Source organism: Micromys minutus, assembly GCF_963924665.1.
Source record: "Micromys minutus genome assembly, chromosome: 21".
NCBI classification, from domain to species: Eukaryota; Metazoa; Chordata; class Mammalia; order Rodentia; family Muridae; genus Micromys; species Micromys minutus.
The window spans coordinates 9,489,883-9,511,970 of NC_137956.1; the positions used below are offsets into that span (position 1 = coordinate 9,489,883).

General features: G+C 38.9%; 1 protein-coding gene across 4 annotated transcripts in view; it reads left to right on the forward strand.

Annotated features, from left to right (window-relative positions):
• Window positions 1-1,865: 1,865 nt before the first annotated feature.
• HMGCLL1 (3-hydroxy-3-methylglutaryl-CoA lyase like 1) overlaps window positions 1,866-22,088 on the forward strand; it is a gene marked incomplete at both ends in the record, with an annotated part of 120,056 nt that continues 99,833 nt past the window's right edge. For all 4 annotated transcript variants that reach the window (XM_080934780.1, XM_080934781.1, XM_080934782.1 and 1 more), the window contains one exon: window positions 1,866-1,973. In XM_080934780.1, the coding sequence (XP_080790906.1) occupies window positions 1,866-1,973 (108 nt within the window). The remainder of the gene's footprint in view (window positions 1,974-22,088) is intronic.

Below are 22,088 nucleotides of genomic sequence, written 5' to 3' on the forward strand. Positions count from 1 at the left end.
TATTTGCATTTCAAATAATAGACATTGTATGGTTAGCTTTAAACATTCTGAACTTAATATTCTTTGCAACATTCTGTCGTCAGCCTGGTACCGTTTAAAACATAATTTTTTTTTGGTCACAAGGGGAAACAAATTATGTTTTTCTAAAGGCATGGCAATCCAAACAGGGCAAACCCTTTATTCATGCTGTTTGCTCTGCACCACCTCTATCTTTTTAGGCTTGCATACAGAAAATAGTAGTGTTCAGTGCTCAATTATAAATGGGACATACATGTCACACCCCAACCCCGCCCCCCAACACAGCAACCGTGAACAGCATTTACAAGATCAGCACAAGCTCCATCCAGCCAGAACCCCGGTATAGAGCAGGGAAAGTGGGTATGAAATTCTACCAGTAACGGAGTGGCAACTGGTATGTGGTAGCCGCTTAGAGCGGAAAGTCAGTCATGCATGCACACCAGGGCAGTTCTCCTTCCCTGAACAGTTGGGCAGCACAGACCAGACTTGACAAGGAAAGGAATAAGTAAAAAGGTCTTGAACTTGGATAGAAAAAATGGAGAAGGTGGGTTGGGACGATTTAGGGCACAGGGAGTGAACCAAATATCTTGGATGAAATTCTCAAAGAATTAATAAAAATATTCTTTATCCAATCTGGATGGTGAATCTCTCCTAAATCTGTTCCCATTATGGCTCAGAAGTTAAGTGTTGTGTACACCATTGTTTGAGCAAGCGTGTGCACCTGTGAGTTCTTGATTCTTAATAGCCGTGGAAACGGTAGGGCCAGCTAGCCTCTTGGCCACAGATACCTCCCTGAGTCTCCAGGAGACTGCAGGCACAAGAATATTCTTAATGATTGTGTGTTATTAACTTCAAGTTATGGACTCCACAAGGAAGAGCCTTAGAGTGTTGCAATCTAAGTGTGCTTATGAAGTAGGTAGGAGGGGTTGTCTGGTTCCAAGGCTACCATATAAATCTAATAACTTATATTTATAGTATATAAATTTATATATAAATCAAACATATACTTATATAGAAACTAAATATATAGACATCTTATTTATACATATTTTATAAATATTATATTAATTTATAAATAATTCTAATTTCTGATGACTTGTTTTTGTTTGAATGAAAGGAAAACCTTTAGGGATTTAGTTATTGCCCAATTTCTTTTTGAGAAACAGTTCTTCATACCCAGAGAGTATGAAGGTAAGGGGGCGGTGGTGAGGTCGAAGCAGACAGCTATTCTAGCCCTAACTCAAAATCAATAAATGTAAAACAGGGAAAAGGAATTCAGCATTTCAACCTTTATCTCACACCATCGGCTTTACTGACAACTTGGTTTGATGTTTACCTCTGATATGCCCCCCCCCCCCAATTTAGGGTTTATGTTATTGAATACTGCAAAGCGCCTCAGCAGTTTTAAATAGAGCTTTGACACGAGATATAAACTCCCAATGGGTTCGTAGTGCCAACCCTACAGGCTTGTGGCTGGGAAGGAAAGAATATCTATAGAGAGCCCCATGCTTCTTCCTTTCAGAGGCCTGGGCCCTGCCTCAGAGGTCTGACTCAGGCAAGGGAGTCAGCGGGTGAGCACCGGCAGACGATCAGCCCCGACAGCTCCATGTTTTATGGAGAGAGAGAGAGAGAAAGAGAAATAAAAGGGTGCCACCCTGCTTCAATTAACTGCTCCCATCCGGGATCTGGGTCTCCGCGCGGGACTCAGGTGCCCGCTGCATCCCTGCCTGGGCGTTGCCCGGGAACCGCGCCGCCGCAGTGCAGCTCGGACCCCGGGCACCCGCGGGACGCGCTCCCGGCTCGGGCCGCGGGATCCAACACCGGCCCGCGGCACCTAGGCTGCTGCCATGGGGAATCTACCATCTGCTGCGAAGCACTGCCTCAACTACCAGCAGCTTCTCCGCGAGCATCTCTGGAGCGGAGACTCAGTGGCAGGGGCGCTGGACCAGGCGCAGGTACCACCCCGCGGCCTAGGGCGCCTCCCCCCCTCCCCATCAACTTCATCCTTATCCCCTTTGTGTATGCCAGGCCCCTGCCTTAGGCCCATTCTATGTCAGTGTGTGGATCTGCCCCTAAAAAGCCTTTCGTCCTCTGGGCTGTGAACAGGAGTAGGCTCATCCTTGCTGGACTAGGACTAGCCGTTTCTCCACCCTAGGCTGTTTGCAGGTCACCTACAAGAGGGATCATGTCTCTGTGTGTTTTTGGAAGGGCGGTGCCTTTGTTCTCACGTTCTTCCTTGTAATGTGTAACAGACTACAAACATGTCACCTTGTGTGGTAGAAAGAGGATGAAGCTAGGGCACACTAGGAAGGCATATGATTAAAATCACATGGTATGTTAGAGCATTGACTATCCCTACAGTGTTTTTTGCATTAAGAAAATTAGGCAAACTTGAATAAACCCGTTACGGAATAAAGTTATTCCTGCATTTTCCTGAGAGCTGCGTGAAGACAGTGGGCAAACCAGTGTTAATGTATTTGTGATTCCATGTACTATCAACAAAGGTGCCAGTCAAGTGAGTCTAATATATAAAGAAATTTCCTTTTCACATAAAAGCTTAAACGTTAAACATAACAGGAAATGACAGTAACGACCATTACCTAAATGTTGAAACCTGTTATGAGTCAAGGGCTTTGTGAGACCTTAGGTATTGCCTTTTTAATTCTAGGTGGCTGTTCACCTTGTGAACAGTGTAATTCTTGTTATTTTTGCATGCTAGTGGGCTAGCCTAGCTTTGTTTGCTATGTGATATTACGCCAACAATTCTAATAGTAGTTATTCATGTTCTTATGTGGTGGTCTCAGTTCAGTTGTTACAACATGTGAAATCGAAGCCGTCGATCGACAAGTAGGACTTAGTATTTGTGGGTGGATTTATAGTTTGCTTTCCATTTATTAGACTATGACCAGAGCTACTTGCAAGAGCCAAGTCCTAGAACAGGCTCTCTGTCGATCAGCAGATGGATGGATACAATACAGAAGATATGGCATAGTTACCCAAAGGTTTATTATTCACAGAGGTGAACAAAACCAAGCCATTTGTTGGTAGATGCCTGGATATCAGCCAAAGTCCAAACAACTAATATTGTGTGATTTCTGTCACCCAAGGAAGGGACATAAATGATGAGAGTAGAAAGGTTAGGAGGCATGAAAAGCATCAGGAGGAAGGAGCTGATGAATGGGGTAATGAGCTGTGAATGCCATCCCAGCCTACAATATGCACACGTGCAAGAGCCACAACAAATCTGCCAGTAACGCTAATGAGAAGGGAAGGAAGGGTTGACCAGGACTCTCTGCTCAAACCTAACAGTGACAACGGTGAAGTGGAAAGCCAGGCTTTGTCTCCTTCCATGTCCTCACGTCTGCTTCCCATGTAGTCTGGTTCGAAGGTCCTGGAATGTTGTCAACACCTTTTAGTGGTCAGTTTGTCTTACACAGCCAAGAATCTTCCGAACATTTACCTTTCGGGATGAAGTCACATGACTTTATGGCTTGGGTGGTCCATAGGGTGGTGTGTATGCCCCAGTGTTCTGATTTGCACGTTTTTGTGTACTTTGTGGCTGGTGAAGAAGAGGAGGACCACAGGGATGGTGTCGTCCAGGGGAAGAAAAGGAGAAAATAAAAACTTATAGGATTACTGACGAGGCAATAAAAGGACACGGCTTTCAGACTCTTAGGTACTTTTCTGGAAGACTCTCTAATTCACCTTAACATCCACCAACATTTCTGCCGTGGCACTTTTTGTCCTTCAATTATGTCTTACAGAGCACTTGTTTGGTTCAGGTCTGTTTTCCCTGTGTCTTTGCCTGGCTCAGTGGCTTCTGTCTGTTTGGGTCATCATTGTCTGTCTGTCCTACAGTTTATCTCCTCTTATAGTCCTGGCTATTATGTGTATCTTGGGTCTTGGTTTTATATTCTCTCCTCTTCTGAGCTTTTGTCTGCTCTTGGATACCTCAACAGAAAGTGATACTCAACATTTCCAATTCACACTGCTGTTCTCTCTTTCTCTGCTGGCTAGTTCTCTGTGGAAAATGATCCTTGGTCTGCACACAGAAGTCCCTCCAGCTATTTAAATTTCATACAATCTGGAAGTCATGCAAGGAAAGGAACCCTTAATTTGGAAAATGTATCCTCTAGACTGGCCTGATTGTTTTATTTATGATTGATGCGGAATGGCTCAGCTTCAGAGCTGAGCAGGTGGTTCTGAGTGCCACAAGAAGGTAGTCTGAGCAAGCCATGGAAATCAAGTGGGCAGCGACCTTCATTGTCTCTGCATCCTGGTCCCTGCCTTGGTTTCTACCCTGACTTCCTTCAGTGATGGACTATGATATGGAAGTATAAGCTTAAATATGTTCTTTCCTCCTCAAGTTGATTTTGGTCATGGTTTTTCTTCATGATAATTAAAACTCATAGTAATATACTTTCCAAATGTGGACTTTCTCCAAGAATTTCTGTTGCTGTCCCCTTACAACTCACCCCACAAGCTCCACACAGAAGGTTCCATTCGATTACTTTCAAAGCATTATAGAGTCCTGGAACTTCATTTTTTAACTCCTTTCAAGTAGATCTATTTCCCTAGTCCAAGCTCTACAGTTTAAAATAGCTTTATGTGACCTCCATATGATGCAACTGTGCCTTTCTCTTGCCGATTTCCCTTTTCTCTCTTCACCCCTCTGTATACACAGTTGAGAAGTTCTGTATTTTGAGGAGAATCGTCCAGTTACCCTGTCTGACAACCATCTGTGAATTGCATTGTTTTTTAGAAACAGGCAAATAGAACCATGTGTGGGATCTCTGGACCCTCCTGTAGGCCTTTACTCATCTCATTTTAAATGATTAACTTTAATTCTTATCTTTTTTTAAATCCACAGTGGCCTTCGTTGAGGTCTCTACAAACCATGTTCTCTCTGCTCCCTCCATGTTAGAAGATATTTCTCGATTAATTAGCTTTTATTCAGTCTTCAGTGTTCAATTTGAATTCCACTTTCTCACAAACTCCTTCCCATTGGCTTTTGCTCTGAGCTCACTGTATGTAATATGGATTCTCTAGTTTTTTGATGAATAACTCCCTATGATATGTTAAGCCCAAAAAGATCAGGAAACAGACCAGTGGATTTACCTCACCCAAGAAAATGTCTGGTTAGTTTTCATGATAAGTACATACTTGCTAAACAAGTGAATGACTGCTCACCTTTGCAGAGAATGGGCTAAGCATCATATAGTTGAGAAACAGTCTTAAAAGAATGATTTGGTACATTATATCATATAACACATAGCTGTTAAATGAGTTCAAAGTTCATGGGAACGAGTATATGCTAACAGTTGAGTCTGTGTTAGTTCCAGTATCCATCGGGTGTTGTTACTGTTTGGGAATCATCTTTTAATTACATACTTCCCCCACGTCCTCCAGGCAGGATTTGATGGTAGAGAAAACATGAAGATGAAATTTGAATGCTGTAAATCAACCACAAGGAAGTTTACCACTCATTTGTTTAGAACTTGGTAGAGAAGATGACATAGGTCCATCCAGGCAATGTTCAGGAGCTAACGTAGTCTCAGTTGGGATTTATAGAAACTTCTTTAAGTGAAAGAATGCCATGCTGAGCAATAATAACAAGCTAGAAAAGAAGTTCTGTTTCTCCTTTCTCCACTTTCCCTTACCCGATATATCACAGCAGCCTGTACCTCTTACTAAGTGACTTTATGCATGGACTTTCTGCCTCCTTTGTGAATCTTCACTCCATGTATCAAATACATAATATCCTCATGAGTTAGAAGTAATATCTTAAATCAACTAATCAGACCAGTAAATTTTAGTGCTAATAGACCTATCTCTATATTTGATACTTAAACTCTATATATGATATTTCTGCTTAAATTTAGTGAAAGGGTAATCTAAACTTTATACATTTTGTTGGTGACCATGTAGCTTTAGAATACTTTCTAAAAAACTTGAGAGAACAGGAGATGAATTTTTAGAAAAAGAAACAGCCCCATTGCTTTCTATTTATTTTGTATGTTCCTTGTTTACGTGTTTCATTTTTCCTTTTCTTTTAGTTTATATTTTTTAATTTTCCCACTGAATTAACACGTCAGTTAAATTCTGCTTGTATTCTGTTCCTAGTTGTTTACGATGTCAACATCTAACCTTGACTTGCTAAAATATTAATGATTGGTGTTATGACACTAAAACTGAAGCTGCAACACTTAACTCCCCTGCCACCTTTGTCTTTTGGTACTTGTAGTTGTATGCATTCATTCTTCACATGGGATAGTTATAAAATATATTTATTCACTCACTGTCAATAAATATTTATTCATATATTTTTTTCCTTCTCATCTTCCACTGATTTATCTATTTCCAGTCTTGTAGAGACTGCTTTCCTTCACCCAGGGTTACTCACTTCAGTCTCCTCTTCACTGAAAATCTACTGGTCTGAAGGCTTAGTGAGTCAGGGCAGGTGCAACCAAACCTGGTGACCCACCTGGTATAAGGAGGGAACCAATTTCCTCTGACTTACACACATGCAAGCACACATACACACACACACACACACACACACACACACACAGAGAGAGAGAGAGCACATAAATAAATGAATATGTGCATGTGTATAATTTTAAGAAACATTAAAAAGCGAACAACAGCCTGTTGGTTCTGGTACTGGGTTGCTGAGAAGGATGAAATTTAGTGAGACAATAGAAAACAGTGAAACAATCTCACCAAGTAGTAAAAAGGGTTCAGAATGTAGACCAATTAAAGTGGTAGTCTAGTGTGCACCAGCCTCTCTTTGCTTGTCTTTTATAGATCAGGTGATGATTGCTTCTTTCAGCATGTGTGTGTATGTGCAAATATAATACAGTAGCTACCAGTGAATATAAATATAAACACTTACCACACAAAGAATTCAAATAAATAAATAGTAAATAATTTAAATATGTAACTGCTGCACAGTGTGGGTTTCTCAGAAACTACAAGGGAAAGCTTGACAAGCAACACCAGCTATTTTCCTTACTTCTTGTCTAATAGTAAAATATCTTCCACATTCTTTTTCACTCTCAATCACACCCACTGGATTTATTTTTACTTGCCTAGTTAGTGTTGTGTAACAATTCTAATAACTAGCTCCTTGTGGAAATTTCACATTTCTTTCTGTATTTCTTATTCTTTCCTTTGCATGTTCAGTGTATCATTTCCTTCTTATATTCCTTTGTACCGATTTTCTTTTTCAACCTTGCCTAACCTGGGGTCAGTCTAATTTGTTGGATTCTGTAATTTTACATTTCACAATATTTATGTGTGCCTATATGTGTATGCATATATAGTTTGAATGTGTGTGCATTTGAAGTATTTGAGTGTGTATGTATGCCCATATGTGTATCCAGGTCCATGTACATGTGTACTCAAGTGTTCAGAGGTTAAAGGTTAGCATGAAAAGTCCTTATTGGCCTTTCAATACCTTATCCACTGAGGCAGGGTCTCTTACTTAGCCCTAAAGCTTACCAACTCTGCTAGTTTGCTAGTTAGCTTGCTTCAGATATCCCCCATGTCTGCCTCCTGAGCATTAGAATCACAAGTGAGCCTCCTTAGCCACTTGGAATTTCTGTTGGTGCTTGGAATCTGAACTCTGCTCTTCATGCTTGGGCAGTATGATGGTTACCTTCAATTATCACCTTGATATAACTCAGAATTACCAGAGAAGAGAGTCTTTGTTTTTCTCTCTGTTTTTAAAATTAGATACTCTGTATTTACATTTGAGATGTTATTCCTTTACCTCATCCCACTCCCATCTCCTCCCCCACACCGTCCATTTGCCTTCACAGAGGTGCATGCCCTCTGATCCTCCTCTCCACCTCATTGCCTGGGCATTCCCCTACATTTGGAAAACATGCCCTTTCTGGAACAAAAGTTTCTTCTCACATTGATGCTCGACACTGCCATCTTCAGCTACATACTCAACTAGGATAAATAGGTTTCTCAAAGTATGCACAAAGGTTGGAGTTTTACTGCATGGGAGTTTTAGAGGGTTTGGTTGGTTGATGATGCTATCTGCCCATGAGGTTGCAACCCCTTTCAGCTCCTTAGGTTTTTTTTTTTTTTTTTTTAGCAACCTCATTGGAATCCTTGAGTTCAGACCAATGGTTAGCTGCAAGCATGCTCAACTGTATCTATATGATTCTAGCACAGTAAGTACTTTTTGGGATCAGCTATAGTGCTTGGATTTGGTGACTACATATGTGATGGATCCCCAGGTGAGGTGGCTTCTGAATGATCTTTTCTTCAATCCCTGTTCCTCTATTTGACCCTGCATTTCCTTCCATGAGAATTTTGTTCTCTTTTCTAAGAAGGATTGAGGCATCCCCATTTTGGCCTTCCTTCTTTTTGAGCTTCATAATGTTTGTGAATTATTTCTTGGGTATTGGTTATTCAGAGCTTTCTGGGGTTAGTATCCCCTTATTAGTGAGTGCATACCATGTGTGGTCTTTAGTGACTGGGTTACCTCACTCAGTATGATAGTCTCTAGTTCCATTCATTTTTCCTGGAAATTCATGAAGTCATTGTTTCTAATAGCTGAGTAGTACTCCATTGTGTAAATGTACTATACTTTCTGTATCTATTCCTCTGTTGATGAACATCTGGGTTCTTTCCAGCTTCTGGCTATTATAAATAAGGCTTCTATGAACATTGTGAAGCATGTGTCTTTGTTATGTGTTGGAGCATCTTTGGGGTATATGTCCAGAAGGAGAATAACTGAGTCTTCAGGTAGTACTATGTCCAATTTTCTGAGATACCACCAGACTGATTTCCAGAGTGGTTGTACCAGCCTACAAGAGTGTAGGAGTGTTTCTCTTTCTCCACATCCTCACCAGCATCTGCTGTCACCTAAGTTTTTCATCTTAGTCATTCGAACTGGTGTGAAGTGGAATCTCAGGGTTGTTTTGATTTGCATTGCCCTAATGATTAGGAATGCTGAGCATTTCTTTAGGTGCTTCTTGACCATTCGATATTCCTCAGCTGAGAATTTTTTGTTTAGCTCTGTACCCCATTTTTAATGCTATTATTAAATTCTGTATAGTCTTGCTTCCTGAGGTCTTTGTATATATTGGATACTAGCACTCTGTCAGATGTAGATTTGGTAAAGATCCCTTTCCCAATCTGTAGGCTGTTGTTTTGTCTTTTTAACAGTGTCCTTAGGCTTACAGAAGCTTTGCAATTTTATGAAGTCCCATTTGTTGATTCTTAATCTTAGAGCATAAGCCATTGGTGTTCTGTTCAGGAAATTTTCCCCCTGTGCTTATGTGTTCTGAGCTCTTCTCCACTTTCTCTTCTAATAGTTTCAGTGTACCTTGTTTTATGTGGAGATCTTTGATCCACTTGGACTTGAGCTTTGTACAAGGGGATAGTAGCGGATCAATTTACATTCTCCATGTTGCTGTTTCCAACTCTATGAAGAATCGGGTTGGAATTTTGATGGGAATTGCACTGAATCTTTAGATTACTTTGGTCAAGATGGCCAATTTTACAATGTTGATCCTTCCAATCCATGACCATGGGAGATCTTTCCATCTTCTGAGATCTTCTTCAATTTTCTTCTTCAGAGTCTTGAAGTTTTTGTCATACAGATCTTTCACTTGCTTGGTTAGGGTCACCCCAAGATATTTTATACTCTTTGTGAGTATTCTGAAGGGTTTGATTCCCTAATTTCTTTCTCAGCTTGTATATCTATTTCGTGGCGGAAGGAAGTTGATTTGTTTGTGTTAATTTTATATCCAGCCACTTTGCCGAATTTTTTATTAGTTGTAAAAGTTCTCTGGTGGAATTTTTGGGGTCACTTATGTATACTATCATATCATCTGCAAATTGTGATATTTTGACTTCTTCCTTTCCAATGTGAATTCCTTTGATTTCATTTTGTTGTCTAATTGCTCTGTCCAGGACTTCCAGTACATTGGATTCAGTAAGAAAAAAATTATAGACATAGTTGGATCTGTGTATTATGACTCCTCTCCTGATGAGATTGGTCTTTTATTTTAGGCAGTGGTACATTATAGTTATCAGGTTGTTAGTTGACATGATGCTTGGTTTACTTTTTGGTCTACTTTTGTCCTTTATCTTCACTCATTGCCTGATTTTATCCCCTTTTACAAGATGGAAACTACTACAAATATTCTTAATCTCATCTCTTTATTAAGCCCTGATATCAAAGTACTGGTTATATATGGTATTTGATACAATCTATAGTGTTAAAATTGTTAAACACATATGTAAGTAAACATATCAAACAGTTATCTTTTCTTTATGAAGAATACCTCTTAAATAACTTATTCTAGTTTTGTTAAATATACACTTTGTTGTAATTTATTTTCATCCTACTGTGCAACCACACACCAGAATTTCAAATTATACAGCCAATGTATTTTTCATTGATCAACCCTTAAAATATATTTTTATTTTGAAATTTCTACTCCTGATATAATCTAGTTGTGTCTCTGTTTCTGTTTGTCTGTCTTTCTCATCACACTACAGGTTGTTTCTTTTTGGTATATGTATATAATTATATCTCTTTTTACACATATGTGATATGCTAGCAAGTGCTTCTACTTTTATGTTCTGTGTTTGTCTGTTATTTTGGTATAAGTATCTCTTAAAATCCAGTATTTTGATTACTCACTATTTTTAGGTGAATTTAATTTTATAGTGTTTAATTGTCTATTAGAGAGACTATTTTCCATTATATGTATCATCTTCAACACTCCAAGTTCTTTAATTATGTTCATATGCTTTAAGGGATTATTTTAAATTTAAATAAATACTGTTGTTTGGAGAAAAAAAATGTATCTCAAATAATTTGCTTACTTTAGAAGTTGTTTTATTCTTTTTTAATGATGAGAGCTTGAGCTATCATTTCCTAGGAAAAATTGACTATTATATTTTTAATTAACATTTTTGAGCATTTTATATATGAGTGCTCTATCATTTGTAGCCCTCCTTCTCCCTGAAAACTCCTGTCTTTCTAAACCTGTCTAAAGTCAATGACATCCTCTCTTTTAACTATTGTTGCACATATATGTGTATATACATATATGTAAATAAAACCGACTGAGTACATTAATGTTGCTCATATGTATGTCTGTGGCTGACCACTTAGGATAGAATAACCAATCAGGTGTCTTATTCCTGGGGAAGTTCCTCCCACCCCTACCCTTCTTCTCTTTCTGTTTCTCTCCCCCTCTCAGCAGCTATTAAGTGTCTGTGACTCTTCATCTAGGTTTGGAGCTTTGATGTCCCTCATCCATATTGGCATGACACATGAGCTGGTATTGCCATGGCAATGGCTTTATTTAGGGGACTATATTTTTGAAATAACATGGGTGCTGAATCCCTGGCATATTGACAAGGCATTGTATCATAGCAGATATCCTGCTCCTCTGGTTCTTAAAATCTTTCTGCCTCCTCTTGTGATGTTCTTTGAGTGATAGGTGTGAGGGTTATGTTGATAGAAGATGGGTGCCCATGGTCAGTAAGCTCTGCATTTTGACCAGTTGTAGATTTCTGAAATTGTCTCTTCCTGTGCAAAAAGAAGCTTCTTTGATGAGATCTGGGATCAGGAGAGCAGGATATGGGTGGTAGGAAAAGGTAATGGGAAAAACAGACCACACCACACACTTTAAATACAAAACTTGCAGAAATTGAGCTGGCGGTGGCCTCAAAGCTTCTCCCTGAAGAATAGCTCTCACTAACTTCCTGTGGGTTCTATGTATGCAAAGTGCCAAGGGAGAAGTCAATCCTATTCAACTGTTGTGAAGCCTGTGAACCACAGTGAGTGACATTTCAGCTAGCTCTCCCCAAGAATACAATTGTGACACGGCTTAGGGACAGTGAACAGCTGTCTATTTGGACCTGAAGCCTGATCAATAGGTAGAAATTAATTTCTACTATAAACCTACCCAGATTACCAGTTGCTAGTGAGGTCATGGGTTATAGAGAAGACCCTTATTAATGCCACTTTTGTAAACCATTATAATCTCTAAATGTGTTCCAAATGCTCATCTGTAAACCCACAGAAAAAAAGGTTCTCCATTCTTACACTGTGACTTTTCACGTAACTTTAAGTCAAATCTGGTTACACCCAAACATGCCTGTCTGGCATGTACACGTGGAAATGAGTAGACACCCTGGAACATAATGATTCTGTATCCTCCTCATGTTCTTTAATCACACCATACTGTTTTGTATGGACTTCCTGTCTCAAGCACTTTTTATAGCTACCACTGCTGGATGCTCAGTCCGTCCCAGGTGCTTCCTGGTTGTTTATGTAATCAGCACAGTAGTCTGTTTTGTAGATTTCGTGGCTATGGCACATCATGATTAAATGAGTTGCTCATGGCCAGCAGCTAGCACATAGCCGAGTTAGGCTGGGAACTCAGGAAATTCTACCTCCAGAACATTCAGTTTGTAGGCGTGTTTCCACTGTAGCCATGAGAGGACTCACTTGAAGAGTTTATTGAGTCCTCTGGAAGCTCTGACTCAGCAGTACTTGTGGTTGGCTCCCAGCTGTCTTTGTTTCCCTTCGTCTTGGTAAGCTCTGTGCTGGCTACTGCGGCCACACCACTACCAACTATACTCACATCATGGTTCCTTTCCTGTGTCCTTTCTGAGCTCTTGGCTCCGGCTCATGCGAGTGCAGGCTGCAGGATGGGGAGAGACTACTGAGAATTTTGACTTCCTTTCTGCCCTCCCTGAGGTTGAGAGTAGAATTCAGTCTGGAATAGAAACGCATTGGATAAAAAAGGAAAAACAACTGGGTTTCCAATAAATTTCCTGTTGCCTTCAATCTTCAATACTTTCTGTCCTTGGATTTCTGTTGGCTCCTGGATTCTTTGCTCTCTCTGATTCCAGCTGGCTTTCACATCCTTCCTCCCCCTATGCTGTGATTTTTTTTTTTTCTCATCAGCTTCAAACTTCTCCAAGTCTTCTGGGTTTATGGTTATTCACTGTGTTGTAACTTTCTCTGACCCTTTCTCCTGTTTCTCCCTGTTACACACTTAGCTTTTAGTTTTATTTCTTTTTTAGTTTTTTTTTCTAGTCAATCAGGAGGCCAGACTTCATGGACCCAGAAACATCATGGGTCACTTGCAGGTGACCTGTGGTGTTTGAGAGGCAAAATCAGATCCCATATTTGGATCATTTTAGCTGAATTCTGGATTTGAAAGTTTTTGGCCAGTCTGGTGAAAGACCTAAGAACAAAAGCAGCTTGTAAAATTCTGGTTTTCTTCTAGTAGTCTGGCAATTGTTAATCTATGTAAGAGAGGCAGATAGCCCTGTCCAGCTGCCTAGCTGAGAAAATTTAATCTCTGGAAATACTCTATTTGACTGCACTACACCTTAAACATGTAGGTATAAAAGAGTGCCCTTATACACTTTTACTTTCTAACTGTCGTTGAAATCAAATTGCCTCCTGTGCTAAGGATGATTTGTTTTGGGAATCCTTGGTGGACAGTCACATGGAAATAGCATGATGAGCTTATTCAAGATGTTTCTATTTTTCCATGTTTCTGTTTTTTGTAATCATTTAGCTGGCAAGAAATTGTCGTTAAGGCATCAGAAGCTTGCCATCTTTCCATCTGAGCACTCTTCTGTTTCCCAAATAATCAGAATTCAGTCCAAAAATTAAAACTCAAGAGTTTTTAATTTCTTCTGTTAGATTGAAGCATTTTTATAATTCTTTTTGACACTATATTCTTACAGAACTATTAATTACTGAATCCTGTCCTAAAAACATTTATTCTAAAATAAAGCTGTTCAAAAACAATTCTAAATAGAGACTTTAAAAATTACTCAGGCCTATGAAGGATTGCATTTTAATTTATTCACAAATTTATAATTTATATTAATGTCAAGAAATTAGTTACACTCAATAGAGAAATAAGTGCAAGAGCTTTTGCTTAGTATATGGAAGCTCTGATTTTAATGCTATGTATTAAAAAAACTTTAAAAGCTGTTCTGTCATTTCTGTACATAGAGGGGTTAGCTATGGGCTCTTTTTACATTTTCTTTTTAAATTTAAATTTTATGCAATATATTTTGATGGTATTCTTTCCCCTTCCCAAACTCCTCCAAGATCTTCCCACTTTCCTAATCCATCCAATTCAAAATTTATCCCTTCCTCCCTGCTCTCTCATACACACACACACACACACACACACACACACACACACACACACACACACACATACAGAGAGAGAAAGAGAGAGAGAGAGAGAGAGAGAGAGAGAGAGAGAGACCAGACTACACCGACCAACCAACCAACCAACCAACCAACCAACCAACCAACCAACAAATAGACAACAAAAAGAATATATTTTGTATTGTCAACAAGTCCTGAGCATGGGGCCTGGCCTGGAGTGTGGTGATTTACCCAGTGAAACTCCTTTGTAGAAGATCGATTTTCTTGTTCTCAGCAGGCATCAGTTGAAAATAGCTTCTTGCTTAGAACTTTATGTCCATTTCCCGTCTTAGTTCTCAGACTCTATCTGGCTTAAACCCGAGCAGGTCTTGTGCTTGCTGTTCCAGTCCCTGTACATTCGAAAATACTTTCGTCCTATGTGTCTAGAAGATGCTCTTTCCTTGGAGCTTACCATCACCTCTGGCTCTTACTATCTTTCTACATCCTCCTCCACTTGGATCCCTGAGCCCTGAGGGCACATGTTTGAGTAAGACATCCCAGTTAGAACTGAGTATGCCAAAGTCTCACACTCTCTGCATACTGTAGTGTTGTGGGGTCTCTGTGTTACTGTGCACTGTAATAAAGAGCGATTCTGCTGAAGGTTGAATGATGCCCTGATCTGTGCATATAACAATATGCCATTAGGAGACATCTTATTCTTATATTTCTTTAGCAGAATAATAATATAAGTTTTCCCCTAGGCCCATAGCATCTCTAGTCTCAGGTTCTTGGCCACTTTAGCAGTGTCAGGAATGTGTTTTATCCCTTGAAGTGTGCATTACAACCAAGCAGAAAGTGGTTGGTTTCTTCTGTATCATTTGTGCCAATATGACACAAATGAATCTTGCTGGCAAGTCATATGTGTCTTTCAGTCCAAAAAACTCACAGAGGTAACATACCTAGGAAGAGACCAGGAAGATGGGATCTTCCAATGACAAGAAAATAGAACATCATATTTTAAAGAGATAAAGCGGATGGTGGGGTTGCAAGCTTGTACAATCACTCTGGAAATCAGTCTGGTGGTTCCACAAAAAATTGGACATAGTCCTACCTGAAGACCCAGCTATTCCACTTTTGGACATATACCCCAAAGATGCTCCAACTTATAATAAGGACACTTGTTCCACCATGTTTATAGCAGCCTTATTTATAGTAGTCAGAAGCTGGAATGAACTCAGATGTCCTTCAACAGAGGAATGGATTCAGAAATTGTGGTACATTTACACACTGGAGTACTACTCAGCTATTAGAAATGATGACTTTACGAAATTTCTAAGCAAATGGATGGAACTAGAGACTTTCATCCTGAATGCAGTAACCCAGTCACAAAAGAACACATATGATATTCAGTCACTGATAACTGGATCCTAGCCCTAAAAAGCTCTGAATACCCAAGAAGCAACTCACAGATCATATGAAGTTCAAAAAGAAGGAAGGTGGAAATGTGGAAGCTTCAGTTCCTCTTAGGAAAAGAAAAAGCAAGAGGAAAAAGATGGGTATTCATCATATATTATTATGTAACAAATTTTGTGAGCTATAATAATATTTTATAAAATAAATGAATAAAGAGCTAAAGAGGAAGCTATAATAAAGTAAAGGTGGGAATGTGCAAAGGGACAATTAACACTCAGTAGCTCTAAGTTCTAGTCATGATTTTCAGAGAAGTAACTGTTGCTTACTTTTCTGTTCTAGAAATTCCTCCTCTAGTAATTGCAGTGTTGTAACTAGAAGGAAGAAAGAATGAGGTCTGGGTCTCTGGTGCAGCATGGTGAGGACCAGTTAGGGAATGTGGAACAAAGATTTATGGGCAATAAAACATCTAGAGCTTTTGTCCCAAGATTATATTTAAGTTTCTGTGTATGTGTGACCTGACCACTTTACAGTGGATAAACAATTAGGGGCTCATTCTTGGGAGGGACTAATTCTCCTCTCTCAGCAGTCACAGGTTACTTGTTTTGCATATAATTATTTGTCTAGTTCGATGTGATCCCCCCATTCATTTCTGCTTGATTATGTCTATTGTTATCGTCATTGTCCAGGCTTTGTCTATGCATTTCTAGGACACAGAACTTTACAGTAGACTTCTTGGCCTTCTGGCTCTCACCATCTTTCTGTTCTCCCTTGTGATACATTTCCTGAAGGTGCAGGAGTTATGTTGTAGATGCTGTGTTCTTATGTAATGGTATCCATTTGATGTAGAGAAGCTTTGTGTGTGTGTGTGTGTGTGTGTGTGTGTGTATGTGATGAGAACTGCACTCATGTTTTAGAATGAAGTTAAAGATTATGCTGGTCTAGTAAGATGATAGTAGTAGGTTCTTTTCTAAGATCCATGACCTCACAAGCCTTACCTAGTTGCCCAGGTTTTCAGCACAAGGCATGATTTCCTTTCTGTTCAATGGGCTGCAAGTCCACTTGGAGAGTGGTTGTTACCTCCAAATTTCAAGTACCATTATTGTACCCTTATGGATAGGATCTTTTCCCAGGCTGGCCGTTGTTCTGAGTCCTAGGTGTTACAACTCCTAAAAGAAAATAATTGAGAACAGTAATCTCAAAGCTTGCTCTATCATGTGATTTTAGTATGAACTGAGATTAGATACTCTTTTGGTTTTTGTATATTAATGCTGTAGATACTTGGTGTATGCTGTAACACACTTTAACTCCACTCTTGCCAGACCCAGTTTATAGGAGGCATGTTTACCAGCCCCATCCATGTATCCTTTATCAACATAGAGATTCTTACCATGTGTGGTTAAATAGATAAAAAGATCTCTATGTTGAATATAGGTTTCATGTGCCTGTGTTGAGTTCCTTAATGGATTCAGCATTGTTTTATTTTTCTTTATGTTATTTAGAGGATCTAACTTCTCAAACCTTTATTAAGTGTTGATGGAAAACCACAGTTTGTGTTTAGTGGGTACAGCAGACTTCTGTGGTTTAAATGGTGCTTACTTTCTTTTTGGAGGGGGAAATATATTTAGTTTTATTAAATATATTGCTATTATTGTAGTGTATTATTAGGTACATTTTAAGCTAGAATTTGTGAGTTTTAATGTTATTTTTTCCATATACTACTTAGTTTTAAGTCTTAGTGCAATAAGTCTGTTTCTCTTTCTCCTTTTGTGGCTACTGTTGTGAAGATCAGAAAAAATGGCATCTAGCTTTCCATTCCTTCTCCATAGTAGTGTTTCTACTGAGTTAATTGATACCATGTATAATGTTTTATCTCCCCCTTCCTCTCCCTCATACCAGAAGAGAATCAGTGAAGAGCCTGAAGTTCTTAAGAGCTGAGCACTGGTTGCTGAGGCTGAGCTCCGGTCTGCAGACCAGGAGTCAGCGTTTGAGCTCAGTATTCCATTGATGGTACACCAAGCAAATGGCAACTTATGGTTATGATTTTCTAAGTCGTGTTTCTTTGGATTTGTGAAGTAGGGAAGGACAGATGGCAGGAAACTTCAAGTGCATTATAAAGTTCTTGAATGCTTTACTGTGAGAAATCAGTGTTCATAAAGTCTCTTTGTTGAACTTTATTAACAAGCAATGGGGTCTAGGAAGCTTGGCAAACGAGGCTGCAGGAAACCCCAGAGAATTTGTCTGTCAGACGTCTTTCCTTCTGGGGGTTTCTTTCCAAATGTTTTTTGGACTTGAAAGGAAGTAGAGTGGCTCTCTGCCACTGCGTTCCTCCATCTGTAACCCACTGGGTGTGCAGAGTCTGGCATTTGCTTTTAAAATACTTCACTCAGTGTGGATTCATCTCACTGTGGAATGGAAGCAGACCATAGGTTAATGGTGAAGTCAAAATAGGAATCTTATTTTCACCAGTCACAATTTCTACTCCTTGAGAGTTTTGATTTAGGGGCCACGATTCCTCTGACTTTTAAAATGATATGGAACAGCTTTAACCTTACATTGTCCAGAAAGTGGTGGACTCCCTCAGACCTTATAGTACAAGGTAATTTGGCACTCCGTTTGCCTAAGCTTTAGGGCTGAGTTTAAATGGCATTTCCGAGGCTTGTGGAGAAACAGATGTACATCTTCGGGACTTCACTCACGGATGTCTGCTATCACTTAGCCCTCATTCCCTTATGGCATGATTTTAATATTTAATTTAATATAATTCTGCTGCATGGATGCTCTAGCAAATATGGAAGGAAAACTTAAGCTAAAGAAGATGGAACATAAAGCTTGCATAAATACTCATCTGTGAAGAACCAATCTGCTTGCTCTTTGAATTATTGATATAGCTCTTGACCTTTTAATTAGAAAGATATAGTGATGATTTATTAAATTAAATGTCAGTTGTCTTCATCACAATGTATTATATATGGGAGTAGTATATCTTAGCATGTTTTCCATAGATTTGCAGCTGATTTAATACATGGAACAGATCAAAGAGTTTTTGTGATAACATGATGGATACATTAAATATTAGAAATTAATAACATAAGTTTTTATAATTACATAATAATAGCTGTTCTATCAGATAATTGAAATAATTCCAACAGCTTTCTAAATATCATATATGTTTTCTACAAAGTCATGTCATATTCTTATTCTCACTTCCAGGAAGCATCGAGAGAGGATCTGAGAGGTAATGAATCTCTTTCCAGGCCATTGACCTGGAAGCACTGGATTTAACCTTGTGTCAAGCTGCGTAGCATCTTTTCCTTCTGTATGATCCTGGCAGTGTGAACTGACACGCAGGACTAGCGCTGGGGAGGTGGTGGCCTCTCAGTGGCCCTTTCAGAAGTTCCTGGGCTTCTGCTCTTACAGAGCAGGAATAAAAGTGTTTAGTATCATCCAAAGATTTTCTTGAAAACAACAATCAGATGTGTTACTTGTTAAACAACCTCCATCAACTACAAATGCTTAGGATGACAACACTGTCAGTCTTCCATTTTTAATTCACTTTGGGACTGAATATTTATAACCTGAGGTTGAAGAGACATGGATAAATCCGATACTCTGACCCCCGAATTGCCTTATTCTGTGTCATTAAGAGCAAATAGATTTACAGGACAAATATGTTTATCATTCTTTAGATCTTAAGTAGATAGCTAAGATTCAGAGCGAATGCAGTTGACTCAGTCATTATAAAGCTAGACTATATATGAGATATTATTATACTTATTTCTAATTCTAAGCACAGAATTCTTATATAGATAACTTAAAATTCCTGGAGCAGTTCTATTGGAAAAATCGATTTTCTTTAACCACTGAGTCTTCATTCTACCAACGAGTTTCTCAACCCTAAGGTTGTGATCCCTTTGGGGTGGGGAGGTGTGGGGGTCAAATGGCCCTTTCACAGGGGTTGCATATCTGATATCCTGCATGTCAGATGTTTGAGTTATGTCTGACATGTGTGATGTTGTTTTACAGATGTGGCAGGGGATACTATTATTGGGTCTATAAAGTGTATCTTTTCTGTTTTGCATTTGTGCTTTAATAGCACACATACAATGATTGTAGATAATTAAATTCCAAATTATTAGTTATCAGTAAAATGTCCTAACTACCCGTCAAGAGTCTATATCTTTTAGTTGGTTTATCTTTTGAATAGATTAGACATTTATTTCTTATTTTAAATATGAACTTATTTATCAGCATATTGTGTATAAATGTATGCTCACTGATACTTATGGCTATGTATCAGACTTTCTGACATTGAGAATTTAGGTCTTAGGACATTTGACAGCATTCATATATGTGGCTAATACAATAAGAATTGACCTAGACTACTCAAATGCAAGTCTACAGGAGATAACATCAGGCATTGATTACCAGGGATTCTCTGCAGTGCCTCCTCTGACCTGGTTCATTTACCTTGTAAGTAATTATTTTTTCAAATGATTGTTTCAAGTTACTTGATTTGTTCCCAAGTGACATGAGGCAGTAGGTCCCTCTCTTACTAAAATTAGAGCAAACTCTTGTAAAGGAATGTTGGTACCATAATTCATTCTTTCCAAAGAATTGAACAAAGACCCTAAAGACAGCAGGATATATGGTGGTGGAGGATAATCATGTGAGCTTTCCTGGAGAGTCAGCCTCCCTCCATCCCTGCAAAGTATTTAGCATTAGTAATTGTGCCTCTTTGTGTTTCAGTTACTGTTATATATATTATATTTATTAGATTATATAATGTATATATATATTTAGTATTAGTACCACTAAGATGTTATTATGTACTTGAAAGAAGTATAGAAAAATGTTAAAATAACTTGAGTTTTCTAAAATTGCCAAAGATTTTGGTGTTGTTCTTAGAGGACACATTTGGAATATTCTAAGTGAAGAGAGAATTCATTCACATTGAAAAACAAAAATGGAAGCATTTAGCGGAAGAATTGGAAAAGTGTTACTTAATGTCTGGTACAGAGTCTAATATTACAAACACTGGACCTGAATTGTTAACTTTTGCTACAGCACACTGGTAGTACGATTTAATTGACGTTCCAGTTCACAGCAGTGGATATTCCTTAAGCACAGTCATACGTTGTTTCACAGAGTTGGTTAAGCTACAATTCTGTTTCTCAGTTTTTGGTACTTTGATCAGCTTGGCATCACCTCTGTCCGTTAATTAGAAATTAAAATTCAGGGACACAGCCTGACTAATGAGTCATCATCCTCTTTGGAACTGACCCCAGTAAGCTGGGTTAACAAACTCTGCAGGAGATTTAGATGCATGTTAAATGTTAAGAACTCCAACCTGAAAAGCCCATGACTAAAAACCATTATGATCTACAGGAAACAGCTGGGCACTTAGAGGTAAAGGTTTGACTCAGTCTTTTTTTTTTTTTTTTTCTTATTCCTTAAAAAGAGTCTTCATTTACTGAGATTGTGGGATAAATAGGTCCATAGTCCCAGTTTTTCTAAGATAATATAGCTCGCTTATATTTGTTGTTATTTCTATCAGTGTGTTCTAGGAAGAACTAATTTTGGTTACGAAATATGTACGTAAAATAAACAGTTCAGTGGAATATTTTAGTTTGTTTCTTCAGTTAAATCAACTGTATATACAAAGAATAAACTTGTACTTTAGAGAAAACTGACGGTGTATAAGACTTTGGTTTTCCAAGAGGAGGTTTAGTTCACTTAGCTAGGGTACATAGGAACTAATTAGTAGTTGCAAGTACATGTTTGTTAATTATTCCTTTGAGAGGAAGTTGAAATTTGCCACTATAGTTTATTCACTAGAAACTGAAAAGAATGACGATTTATAGTCTTAGGATGGCTGGTAAAGTCTCCATCCTACCTTAGAAGAATTGTGCAAAACTCTTTTTGCTGTTTTGATGCTTCAGTCTGCAGATGTTCAGTGTTTTTCGAGGAAATAATGGTGTTAGCTCTGAGGTCTCTTGGAAAGAAAGTGCCTAAAAGCTTCGGAGCGCTGGGATCAGAGTCTGCACAGCCAAATGAGCATGGCTGGAATTCTAGGTGAGGTCTACCGGGAGCTATTCCACAGCAGCATCTGGAAGGAAACAATACTCGACTGCGGGGTTAGTTTTCAGGCGAATGATTAAGAGGTGATTAAATGTAGGTGTTAGGATGTGAGGGAGGGAAGGAAGCGCTGATGGTGTGTATATAACATGAAATGGGGGGTGTTGTGGAAATGCCTTGGAGTGAACTGTAGATCACAGTAGAATTTGTAAGATGGGAGTTGGATGCTGTTCAGAACAGCTTGTAGGTATCTCTTGAAACAGAACATAGACTCACATAACCCACAATGCACTGAATCTGTATTTTTGGAAAAGCAATGAGCACTGATGATGTCTGTTATTTAGGGCCACTGGAGACCGTACTTAGAACTGGAAAGACATCCTCCGGTAAACCTTTACAGTCTTCTCCAATTATA